The following is a 13,235-nucleotide window of genomic DNA, read 5'->3' as shown; positions in this document are numbered from 1 at the left end:
GACAAAAGAGTGAGATGTGGTATGAAATACAAATGAAAAAGAGACACAATTTGATGTGCAAGCTGAAAGTTGCAAGGTAGCTCCAGGGAGCTCTGGGCTGGGAAGGGGCAAGAGGTGTGCCCTCACTCCAGGGGTGCCAGGTTGCCTTGTTTATAGATACTCTTCATAGCAAGGTAGGAAATTGAATTCAGTTCCAGGCAAAGTAGTTGTGATTGAGGGCTCACACCCACTTGAGAAATACTCACTGGCACAAAGAAAAAGAGCTGCTTAGCCTGGAGGAAGTTGAGTTGGTGCATGGAAGAATGAAATGAGAAGAGGGAAGGGTTGTCTGCAATGAAGTTTCTGGCACTACAGACAGTTTATTTAAACAGTGAAATCGTCTACTGCAGGGAAAGGCAGATGTACAAAGCTGCTAGAAACTGTGCAAAGGGAGCAATCTTACTCAGAGAACTATAAATCCTTTCTAGCGGTAGCTTTGAGAGTTTTTGACTTTGATGTTTCCTTTAAAAAGACAAAGTTAAACCAAGCACTGCAATAAATTGACTTGTTTTATTGTGAACTGCTTGGAACAGTAAATGGCAATTTCCTTGACCTTGCCTTTCTACAGATCACTTGGATTTTTGTGAGTCATTACCTTAAAGGATACAAAAGAAGCAGTTTCCTACTCCTGTTCACTACAGTTCTACTTATAGCTTCTTATTTCACTTCCTGAATTATTGTACTCCAGTTCTTTTAAGAGCTGGTAGTAAAAGTACAACCAAAACCTCTCACCACAGTAACATGTTGCTCCTTTAAAACAACTTATTTGGAAAAATCTTTGGAGAAAAGGAAATTCATCAGAATAAAGGAAATATTGCTGCCTTGGACTGATCATACTATAGTGTGCAGACAATAGTTTTTGGATGATCCTTTTTGAAGCCAGTTAGGTTTTGGTTTAATGGCTTTAGGATGATATGAGGAATCTGGAAAAGTAACCCCTTTGGTTACACAGATCTATCTACTTAAGAGTTGAGTTCTGCTCCTACTTTAAATTGGCACTCCTGGTAACTTAAATCACTACATGGAAAGGCCTGCAAAGGCAAAGGAAGAGAGAGATGGTTTTATTATCTTCTCCTTTTCCTCAGATTCACTGCAAGTTTGAGCTCTGACTTTGGTGAACCTAGTCGTGATTTGCTGCAGAGAGAAGCAGGCCCTTTGTTTATCACTGAATGGCCACATGTTTTTTTCTGTGGTTTTAAGCAGAAGATGGAGTATTTTCATTTCTTGTATTTCCTCCAGTGGTGGTTGGTACTTTTCAGGGAGTGGATCGAACACACCTTTTCTTTGAGCTGACTGGGTCAATATTGTGAGACAATCACTGCTTAAACCCTCAGCTGGATTCCTTTTAGTCTGATGAGATGCTAATATTACAAATTCACGTAATAGAGCTTATCTTGACAATGGGTATCAGCATCCATCTGTTGTGGTGTTGTGCAGACTTTAGTGCTGTATTCTCACATTTTGGAAGTGTTCCCTGACAGTTTGATGTTTAACAGGTGTACAGGAAGAGTGTGCAGCAGCTCCTCCAGACCCTGCTCCGGAAGCTGGCCGCTGTGACCCAGTACGAGGAGGTGCTGGCCAAAATCGATGCCACCACATCCACAGATCGCCTCACACTCCTGAAAACCAAGCCCCAGTCCGTGCAGAGGGACATAATCACAGTCTGCAATGATCCCTATGTGTTAGCTCAGCAGCTGACACACATAGAGCTCGTGAGTTGTTATACTCCTGGGGATGACTTTGTCCCTCCCCTCTTTTTGAAGTGCAGGTTGACAGGGGATATGACCTGGCTGCTTCTGTGCTTTGTTTAGGAGAGACTCAATTATATTGGACCAGAAGAATTTATCCAGGCGTTTGTGCAAAAGGATCCTTTGAATAATGACAAGGTAATGGGAGCAGATCTGGAGCAGCTCTGAAATGCATCATTTGCCATCAGGTGCACCATGAGCTGGAAGTGAGGTCCAGCAATAAATGAGGACCTGAGGACCAGTAGAAAACAACCTTTAGTTAAATATTTTGTTAATGTTTTTTTTCTTTCTGGAGTACAACTCCTGAAGCTCGAGAACTCAGCCAACAAATTGACTTAAATGAACCCATTTCCTGGGTTTTCTGACTTAAGCTAAGGGAGAACTTAATCTGTGAATGTTTTCCCCAGGCCATTTATGTGGCCAACAGCTGGAAGAAGCTGAGTTTAACTTTGCCTTCTGCATTACTCATTTTCAAGATCTGTTCTTCCTTTTTAGTAAAGTGAACTCTTTGCAGCCAAGTGGCACATGGGGGAATTTGCAGGTAGAGCAAATAGACATAACAAAAAGACCACAGAGGGCTCTAGGTCTATGTGAGATAGAGGGCAAATATGCAGTGTTTTTAACCAGCCACGATGGAGTTGTCATCTGTTTGAGTGCTGTTTTCAAAATGACTTAATTTTTTTATGTTTTTCAAGATGACTTAACCTCTGTAAATAAACTGTGACAGAGTCAGTCCATTAAAACTTGAATTATCCTTAAACTGACAAACAGAATAGAATGATGCAAGTTTACAATTTGATGTTCAGTCAGATGGTCTCTATAATTTTTTTTTCAGATAGAGATCACTGAAACTGCTGTCTATCCCTTTTTAGGCAGCCCTGAGATGTGGTGTGGGAATGATTGCAAGGTGATACAGCATAGCACTGCTCAGGAAAGGGATAATCCCATCAAAATGGGATGGGAAATTACTATTGAGCTGATCTCCCAAAGTTAGGATGCAGTATGTCCATTTATCATCAACGGCCAAACATAATGTGCCTGACATCTGTTTTCCTGCTGCACTTGCAGAGGGCCTAATGTTTTATCTACTCTATCAGAGGGACAGAAGTAAGGACTGAAACAGTGTGCATATTCAAGGGAGCTTTATACAGATATTTATCCCTGATTGTTTGCATAAGTCTGTCTTAGGTCCTTAAAGCATCCCAGTAGGACTTAAAGTATTCCACGTGCCTGCTGGAGTTTTAGTGGGCCAGCAGCTCAGAAGGAAGTTACACATGCTTGAATATTACCACTGCTGCTTTCCCTCTAAGGTTTGTCACTTTGGCTAATTTGAGTTATTCCTGGTTACTTGACAATGTTTGGGAATGGAAAGGCAGAAAGCCAAAAGGTCTCCCAGGGAAAAGATAAAAATGGTGCTAAAAGTTGCTATTTTATTTCTGTCTGTAGAGCTGCTACGGAGACCAAAAGAAGACTCGGAATCTTGAAGCCTATGTGGAGTGGTTTAACAGGCTCAGTTACTTGGTTGCAACAGAAATCTGTATGGTGAGCAAGGACTCTTTGTGCTGAAAGGTTTTGTTTAGTTATCCAAAACTGTGAAGCCTTTTTTAGTTTGGTGCCTTTTGGACTTTCCATTCACTTGGTTCTGTAATTGTTGACATTTGGATGCAGTCAGAGCAAGTCTGAAGAGGAAATAAGAGCAGTGTTTTTAGCATTATACTGGTGCCTCAGCCTTGTTCGTGTGACAGTGATGATTTATTCTGGGTTAGCCCTTCTTGGTATGTGAGTGCCTCTCGCCTGCTGTTCTCTTCTCTGGAAGGCCCTTGTGAATTGAGGCACATTCTCTCCTCTGGCTGACCCTCTGCTCTGCTCTGCTGGTCTTCATATCCTTCTTCTTGGCAGAGTCTCTTTGCCTGTTGTCCTTGCTCTCTGCCTGCCAGGGATCTGGTTTGTCCTTGCCATCCTTTTGCTTTTGAACACAATAGTGTAACTTCTTCTACACGTAAAGGATAGTGTGAAGATGTGCTACATATGGAAAAGACTTTTAACAGGGGTCTTATTTCCTTGGGGATGTGTCCAAGTGCTGTTTCCTGCTGAGCATAACCCTACAAATGCATCTCTTGCAGCCTGTGAAGAAGAAGCACAGAGCAAGAGTGATAGAATATTTCATCGATGTGGCACGGGAATGTTTTAACATTGGCAACTTCAACTCCTTAATGGCTATTATTTGTAAGTATGTGTACTGAGATATTATTTTATCCCTGTTTACATCTGGATAAAGGAAGCAGAGTGCTTCTCACAGAAGACTACTGCTGAGCTTGGTCAGCAGCATGAAGTTACTCAACACTGTTGTAGTGCTATGTGTGTAGTATAAAGTTGGTATAAACCAAAGTTTTCTTTGCAACTCTTCAGAGACCTCAACCCCCACTTTTTTAAACCAACTTCAGTGCTTAATTGGAATAGTAACTTTCCCTCTAATATGGAGAATTGAAACGTCTTCCATCATTTCTGTCACATCCTAGTAGTTTAAAAATTCCACACCTCTTTATATCTGGTAGGAAAATACTGGGAATATTTTTTTTTTCATTTGAAATATGAAAACTTCATAGTTAGGCATAGTTTTCAATGAATTATGTAAGAGATGGTGTTCAGAACACTCATTTGAACTTTCCTGTTGTATATACATGTTTTATCAAATCCACATTAAATAATGTCATAGCACCTTTTTGGAGCTTTCATTCTGTAAGAGATGAAGATTTTGTTTCCAAGGTTATTTTGGAATTTGAAGGAAACAATGACTCTGATTTCTTGAGTAGCTCCATTAAAAATACTTGTTATTGGTAATATATTCTTTGCTTTATAAATACTTACTGGTCCAAGCTACCTGAAAGATTTTTTTCTTTTAAATACTCCAAAAATCTCTTTCTTTTATATCAAGCTGGCATGAACATGAGTCCAGTGTCTCGATTAAAGAAAACCTGGGCAAAAGTGAAGACAGCCAAATTTGATATTCTTGAGGTAAGTTTGGCTAATATTTGGACAGGAGGCTGTTAATACCATGTTACTTTTAACTGCTCAAAAATGTGATTTGGCTTCATTATGACATTTAATTTAGTTTATTTGTGCTCTTAATGGATATTGTCCAGCTGACCTTTGTCAAAGATCATGCAGGTGCAGCACTATACGAGTTTGTGATTTATCCAAGAGAATGTATTGGATCCCTTGTTGTGCTGAATGGACATTTTTTAAAATAAGGTTCTCTTCTCATCAAACAAATAGAGAGATACCACAGTCCTCTACACAGCTGCATTTGTGGGCCTGTTCAAAAGACCTTTTCCTATTTAAGAGTTGCTCAGTTGAAAAAGGATTGTGTGTACCTCATTATTTGCATCTTTTCATGCCTTGCAGCATCAGATGGACCCTTCCAGCAATTTTTACAATTATCGAACTGCTCTGCGTGGAGCGACTCAGAGGTCCCTGACAGCTCACAGCAACAGGGAGAAGGTGTGTTTGCAAATGAATTGGCAGTGGGCAAAAGGGAAATGTGCTTGTTAAGTTGCATAGTAAACCTTATTCCTGGAATTCTCATTCTCAGCGACTCTGCCCCTGGTGGGCTTATAAAAAGCTGCCAGATCAGTTTGGTGCTGGCTGAAAGTCCAAACATTAAATGATCACTTTGATTAAAGTAAAAAAAGTACATTGCCCTCAGCTCCTTTCTGTTTGACAGACACCTCTATCTCACAAACCTCTATACCACAAACAGAAGGGCTAAGGACTGACATGAGGTTGCTAGCAATTTGTTCTTAAAGCTGCTGCTTGTGCTAAACTTCCAGTAATTCATGGCTTAAAGTGGAAAGACCTTAAAACTTATTCATCAAAGGTATTCTAAACCTCAAATCTAGAAAGAGCTGTGGCATTCCCTTCCTGTGTATAGTCTTTAGATGCAGAATCTCAGTGGTAGTTCTTGTGGAAAGGAAACAATAGCTTCCCAGCTGCTCCCCACTTGGAAGCGGTTGCTCATCAACTCCTTATGATATTAGGACTTCATGTTGTGTTGAATAAACATGGTCTTAGAGTTCATGGAATGAACTACCAGGCAGATGAAGTAAATCCACCTGCAGTCTGCTGATCTATACTGTTGTTAAACATGCAATGTGTTTCTGAGTCCTCAGGATCTGTTCACATATCATTCAAAGTACCAGAAGTCTAAATGTAAGAGGCTTACTTCTTTTCAGAGAAAAGTCAGTTTTAAGACTTCAAAGAAAGAACTTAGAGATATTGAAATATGGTGCAGTGAAGTGTTCCATGGAAATAATAAGTGGTATTTGTTTTATCCCCAGTTGTAACAAGAATGTGTAGCTGTGAAAACTTCCATAGGACGAAAATTAAAAGAGAACCATTTTCAGAAAGCAAAATTCTCCAGCATTCTCCAAAGAAAATACTTTGTTCATTTGGCATGAAATGCTTAATTTTAAGCCAATCAGTACCAAGGCTCCATGACTTGCATGATTTCAGGGAATTGTAGGTCAAGCCATTTGTGCTGCAACCCCAGCATTCCCTGCCATGCTTCAATGTGCCTCTCCCCTTGTTTACCAAGCAAGTCCTGTCAAGAGCTACACTATGAGATATCCTGCAGGAATTACATGCAAGTAGGTCCCTCTGACCATTTGTCATCTGGAATCTGCAAGGAAGAAGGAAAAAATGAAAACAAGAAGGACATTTCATAGAAATGGAGGACTTCATGGAGAGACTTGTATTTTAAAATGTAGTGAATGCACAGCTTTTGTGTAAAGATGTACAATCCTTAGTCCTTGTGTATTGTGCTCGCCTTTTGTATCACCTGACTTCCTTTAATTTTTCTCTGTAGACCATTGTGTCTTGATTCAGGACCAGACTGACAATAATGCTGCTCTCTCCCTAGATCGTGATACCTTTCTTCAGCCTCTTGATCAAAGATATTTACTTCCTCAATGAGGGTTGTGCCAATCGCCTTCCCAATGGCCATGTCAATTTTGAGGTAAGGGGAGCACTGAGTGGGGTTTTAGTGCAGGCTCAGCCCCTTTAACAGAAAACTAAAGCAGATCACTGTCCAATTTCCTCTGGGTTCTGGGAGAGCAAACATAGACTGGAATTTGAGTATATCTGTTACTTCTCAAGGGAGCTGGGAGGTAGTCAGAAAAAAGCAGTTTTATCAAAGATGGAGTGTTTATAGAAACTTTCAATATTCCCAGTTTTTTTAGTGGGGGGAAGAAAAGTCAGAACTTCTTCCCCGTGCTCAGATTCGTCTCAACATTTCAATTCATGGTTATTTCAATTCACAGGTTTTTTATAGTTAATGACAAAATGTTTAAATGTGGTATTTTCAGAGTCCCCTGTCGAAGGGAGGAAATGATGAATCTGACTCCATGTTCTTAGAAGGCTGATATGATATGATATGATATGATATTATACTATACTAAACTCTATTAAAGAATAGAAAGGATACTTATAGAAGGCTAAAAGATAATAATGAAAAATTCGTGACTCCTTCCAGAGTCTCAACACAGCCTGACTGTGATTGGTCATTAAGTCAAAACAATTCACATGAAACCAGTGAAACAACCACCAGTTGGCAAACAATCTCAAAACCTCATTCCAAAGCAGCAAAACACAGGAGAAGCAAATCAGATATTTATTGTTTTCATTTTTCTCTGAGGCTTCTCAGCTTCCCAGGAGAAGAATCCTGGGCAAAGAGATTTTTCCAGAAAATATGATGGTGACATTCAAATTAGTATTTTAGGGCTTTATCTTTTAATTCCTCACATAAAAAGCAAATTCTTCCTTTATCAAGATATATAGGCAGCATTTTCATGCATGTGAGTCCCAGATTTTCTCTGAAGAAATATGTGATAGAGCAGCAGTGAGGGAGTTTTGACTCTCTTGTCTTCCAGTAGTTTCTCTGCCTCTGATTTCATGCTTGTTATCTGACACAGGGGGAGTTACCCAATGATTTATTTCCTGGTACTTTCAGTTTTCAAGAAGCCTGGGTCATCCACACAAAAGTACAGTACATTTCAGTTGTAGTCATAGGCCTGAATTAGCCTAAATGATCTAAAACTAGGCTGTGCAATGCCCTTTTGCTCAAGGAATCCACCTGCACTTGTGGCATGTTAATCTTTAATTGAAAGAGCTTATCAAATAATGGCATCAGCACACTACATGGGGAGTGTTTATTTTTGGCATACATTTCCAGCAAGAAAATAGAGCATTTCATATTTGCTAACTGACAGGAAACATCTGGATTTTGAAATGTCAGTATAAACATCTGATGTGAAAATCGCTATGTATTTAATTGCAAAACAAAAAGCATAAGCATCAATGAAGTTACAGTTTGGGCATAAGGAGTGGTACCAGCTCCTTGAAAGAAAAAATTTAAGTGTACTTCATGATCTACTATATTTGTATTCACAACAGCAATTTTAACAAGGTGAAGGAATGGGAAGTTACCATAGATTGAAACAGGAACACACAAGTTAGAAGCTGAGTTGTTGAGTCAGATCATGTTCAATTCTATCTTAAAAGCCAAGGATAATCGAAGCCTTGGTCTCCAAACCAAGATCTCTCCCTCTTTTTAAAAAAATATTCAGGGTCAGCAGTGCTGTTCAATGTATAGCAACTTCTTCTGCTTTGTATTCTCACAGAAGTTTTGGGAATTGGCAAAACAGGTCAGTGAATTTATGACATGGAAGCAAGTGGAGTGTCCTTTTGAAAGGGATTGGAAGATTCTGCAGTACTTGCTCTCTGTCCCAGTCTTCAGTGATGATGGTAAGGAGCTCTGGGCTTCTGCAGGGATGGTGTCACTGGCTACTGCTTAAACTCTTTCTGTGTTAATTTGTGGCTTCCTCACAGTAAGGACAGACTGTCCTGAGGACATCTCTGTCTGGCAAGTGAAAAATGTTCCTCCCTTACAAATGACTGAGAAGATAAGATTTTTCTTTTATGTGCATATGAGGATCAACATTGGTTCTGAAATAGAATGAACTAATGTGATGTGGTCCCTGTAAATGTCACATGAAATGTATTTATGTGGACTTCCAGGATACTGTGCACTAAAGGGTGCTGCTTAAGGAAGAAAATAGGGACTTCACTGGCTGCTTACAAAGCACCATGTCCCTGGGCTCAGTTTATTTTCTCTTGAGTGCTTTCTTCTCTTTGTGCTTTTGAGTTTCCGCTGGTTGGTTTTTTCCCCCCTCAGGGTAGTCTTTGTTCTCATGCACAGTTTGTTAGCATTGTCTGGGTGCAGTTATAAGCAATGCTATACTTCCTAATGGGATTCTGAAGCCCTAAACTGAGGGATGGATAATACATGCCTGCTTCATTTAACTCAGACTGCTTTGCAGGGAGAACAAATTTTAAAATGCCAGTAGGCCTAACATAATGTATTTGCTTCTGATTGCAGCACTTTACTTGGCTTCCTACGAAAGTGAAGGTCCTGAGAACCACATTGAAAAGGACAGATGGAAGACACTAAGGTTTGTGTCAGAAGTTACCCAGATCAATAAATAAATAGAATGGGATACAGAGCAAGCATCAAGCAGTTAAAACCAAATGGAGTGTTACATGTTTCAACAGATGGGGTACAGCATGGTTGTAAATGCCCCCCCCTCTTCCAGTCTCCTAGACTCTTGGAAAAAATAGAACAATCAGTCTTAAACCCTCTCAGTCCTTCTTTCCCTTAGGAAATGGAAATTAGAATAAGTAATTTTGAATTTTAATTCCTTGTGTTACTTAGTGAAGAAAGAAAGTGCTTTCTAAACTCCAAGAAATCCCTACTTCCTCACAAGTACTATACAGAGCACTCTAGATGCCGCTGATGTTTTCACAGCTTCTGCATCCCTTTCTGCACCAGCCTTTCAGACAGGGCTGAGGTTTGCCTAAAGATCACTATGGGGCAAATGTATTAATGAAACCATTTAACAATTTAGAGTTCAGGCTGGGGAAAAATATTCAGCAAAGTCATATTTTTGGTGTTTCTTCTACTGCTATTAGAATGCAGCCTCAGCAGCTCTTTGATTTTACTAATTGTGGAAGGATACATGAACCATTGAGGCTGGGGATGTAACAGTTCCATCTGATTTATTCCACTCATTTTGAGGAGGAGACAAGAAGAGAGTTACTCACATCAGGGCACAGACATTCCACAGGGTGACAAGGTGAAAACCAGCACCTGGAATCTCAGTTTCACAGCTTCCTTATCACAGTCACTCTGTCTAGAAGATTTACATTGTTCTAATGGTTGCTTTACCCATTTCCATTTGCATTTCCCTCTGCCTTTCAGGTCAGCGCTTCTGGGCAGAGTCTAGAGCACACCCCGTCTGCTGTTGCTGTGTTACATGGATTGCCAAGGGCCATGGCTTGGTTTACTTTTCTGTGCACTGAGTGGCACTCAGAATGATGAAAGATGTGCAGTCAGTTGCAATATTGTGGCAGCAAAGATGAAAGAAGTTAATTCAAGAACAAACAGGCAGCTTCTCCCATCTGACAGATGAGATAAAATCACAGCCCACTCATCTGGCATTCAGGCTGAAGTATTGATTGAGAATCCTTTGAAGATCTCAGATGCTGCCTATGAATCATTTCACACCTGGATGGAATATTCTTTCCTTTCCTTTTGCTGCAGCTTGCTGCTACAAGGACTCTGCAGAGCTGCTGGAAGGACTCACAGGAGGCTACAGAGGGGAAATGTTCACAATTCCTTTCAGTGAAACCCAAGTCTGCATTGAAGAGCTCTCATTCCTAATAAGCTGAATATATCCCAAAAGTTTGGGATTGCTAAGAAGGGAAAGGACTGGACACAAAAATTGGCTGCTGAGGAGAATTTCTCCCAACCACTGTAATGGTGGCTGGGTTTTTTGTCTTTTTCCAATGTGTTTCTGAGTTGGCTGCTGGCAGGCGAACTCATTATTATTTTAAGTTATTTTAAAAAATATAAAGTTAATAAAAATCTAAGCTGTGGTAGAAAATGCACCTGCTATAAAAAGGTAGTAGCTATGTAGCTCTACAACTTCTAGGGAGGCTTTTTCTTTTGTTCACTTCTTTACAACTAACCACTACATGCTACAGACACACTTATTTTTACTGTGAGGTTTTCTTACTCTTGATTTTCCATACTTGATCTTCTTCTTATATTAGGTTGAACAAGCTGACTTTTCTAGAATAGTCATTGAGAAACTGGCATAAAAACTGTTGAAATATGAGAGTATGTTTTTATTAAGTAATTTTTATAACTGCTTTTTTTTTGAAAGGGTAAAAGTGGAGAACACAATCTGCTTTGACTGAAACAGCAAGATGCTGAAAAGAAAAAAAGAGTCTTCTTCTCCACTCAGCTATGAACAAAACAGTCTTCCTGTGTGTTTGCTTTAGGGATTATGTTTATGACTGTGAAGTAGTTCACTGTGTTACACACCTAATAAGTTTTTAGTAGCTCTGAATACTTAGTCACTCTAGCTATCCTAGAAGGAACCTGATTGAAAAAGAAATACAAAACTAAGCTGTAGCTTTAGATCACCCTGGATGCAAAAATCAATAAGCAAAATACATACTTGGCAAAAAAAAAAAAACCTATTTGCAATTATTCTGCTGCTGTTGTTAAAAAAAAAAGGAAAAAAGTAAGAATAAATATATTTATTTGTTGCACTGTATCTCTTGAGTTTTCAGGTGAGGTGGTTTTTATGTTCTGTCTGTACCTTTTCAGGCATATATTTTTATTTTGAATTCCATAGTAACATGTTGAGGTAGCCTTTGTTAATGGGATTACTGTCCTTAACTACAGCCTGTTTGCTGAAACAAGGTACTGGAAGTCTCTGAGTTATATATTCCATAAGGAATTCCCTTCTCACCCAGAGAAGGTTTCCTCTCCTCCTTTCCCATTCCCTGTTGTTGGGCTAAAGGAGGAAGAAGAGGCCAGCTCTTGGAAAGGAGAAAACTGCTTCTGCTGTGCAAGGCTTGCCTCCCAGTTTTCATCAGGTGAGGTATTTCCCATCCTCCCCTCTACATCCCTCCCCTGTTGTTGAGGCTTATGTCTGGTGCTTGAGAGGGGAGTGCAAATCCCAAACCTCTGGCAAGCCAGAGCTGCTCCTTCAGCCATTATTTAACTCAGTGTTTGATGTTAGAGCCTTGCCATGCTCTGTGCCCTCTGCTCCATCATTTGGTGCAGCCAAACCATGCTGGGCTTTAATTTTGAGCATGCCAGGCTGTGTCAGGCTGTTGAACCACTGGCGTGGAAAGGGCCATTCACACCTGTCCATAGCAAATGGGAGAGAAAAGGACTCATTCTTCCATGGTCCAGCAGCTCCCAAAGGAAACATCACAGACTCTCAGAAATGAGGAGTCACAAGAACTCATTAACTCTACAAGCTGAGTGTTCAGGCAGGACTGAAAATTCCAGCTCAGTGCTGACAGATGCTCAGTGCTTAATGGGGGCAGAGGCAGCAACGATGTCTCCTGTACAAATGGCTCAAACATTACTTATTTCCTTTTGGTGCACTTTCTTCTCATGGTGCAGAGACAAAATCTGCCTCTTACAGACCCATGTGAACCAGCTTGTTCAAAAGGGTCTACAGATGCCTGGCTAAGCCCACAAGAGCAATACCTGTCCTTACCATCCAGCTATTTCCCTGCTCTCCCAATTGGAAAATCTCCATGGTGTCACCATGAAAAGAGCAGTCAGATGAATGCAAAAATGTGCAAGAGCCTATCTGCAGCTGTCATGTCTAAAAGAACAAGTAGGAACCTTTACATCCACGTGGGTATTTTGCATTTGTGTTGTATTTTGTCAGCCTTCCCAGACAGATGTTCTTGACAGAGCTGAAACTGTTACTTGATCTAGCACTAAAACAGGCAAATAGGCCAGCAGGGAAAGCATCATTCATTTTCCAAGACTTCTGCTACTCAAGGGAATATTCTCTGTCATTTTGGGAGACTTTCCTTACTACATAAATAAGAAAAAAACAAAAATAAAAACTCATGGAAAACAACATAAAAAAAAACCAAAGTCAATTTAAAAAGTCAAAATTGCAGATAAAAAATAAAAAGATGCCTTAGTCTCAAGCTAAAGTTCTCTTATAAAACTATACTAAAATATAATAGATTTATCAGATTCTTTTTCTTATAACTCATAAAACGCATTAGAGCAATGTAACGTTCTAACTACAGCTATAAGTAAAAGCACTAGTGCTGAAGCAAACAGATGTTAAAGTAATTATGATCTAATAAGCTTAAAAAAAACCAAAAACTTGCTCCAAAAATAAAGAAAATCTCTGTTTCTCAGAGATAGATGAGACGAACTTTTATGCTAAAACAGCTTATCCTTAAAATAGTACCCCATAAGTTAACATAAACCATATTAAAACTATAAGAAAATTATAAAGCATAAAAAACCTTTCACACTGCAAACAAATTTTCCTTTCCCAA

General features: G+C 39.7%; 1 protein-coding gene across 1 annotated transcript in view; it reads left to right on the top strand.

Annotated features, from left to right (window-relative positions):
• RASGEF1B (RasGEF domain family member 1B) overlaps positions 1-11,464 on the top strand; it is a 28,964-nt gene extending 17,500 nt beyond the window's left edge. The window contains exons 5-14 of the mRNA XM_066548970.1: positions 1,536-1,751; positions 1,851-1,925; positions 3,234-3,329; positions 3,911-4,013; positions 4,723-4,802; positions 5,193-5,288; positions 6,706-6,801; positions 8,465-8,588; positions 9,223-9,295; positions 10,102-11,464. Of these exons, the coding sequence (XP_066405067.1) occupies positions 1,536-1,751; positions 1,851-1,925; positions 3,234-3,329; positions 3,911-4,013; positions 4,723-4,802; positions 5,193-5,288; positions 6,706-6,801; positions 8,465-8,588; positions 9,223-9,295; positions 10,102-10,126 (984 nt within the window). The 3' untranslated portion in view covers positions 10,127-11,464. The remainder of the gene's footprint in view (positions 1-1,535; positions 1,752-1,850; positions 1,926-3,233; positions 3,330-3,910; positions 4,014-4,722; positions 4,803-5,192; positions 5,289-6,705; positions 6,802-8,464; positions 8,589-9,222; positions 9,296-10,101) is intronic.
• Positions 11,465-13,235: the final 1,771 nt, after the last annotated feature.

This window comes from Molothrus aeneus, chromosome 4 (assembly GCF_037042795.1).
Source record: "Molothrus aeneus isolate 106 chromosome 4, BPBGC_Maene_1.0, whole genome shotgun sequence".
Lineage (NCBI taxonomy): Eukaryota > Metazoa > Chordata > Aves > Passeriformes > Icteridae > Molothrus > Molothrus aeneus.
The sequence above is the reverse complement of the archived record's forward strand: the minus strand, read 5'-3'. Positions and strand labels throughout refer to the sequence as shown.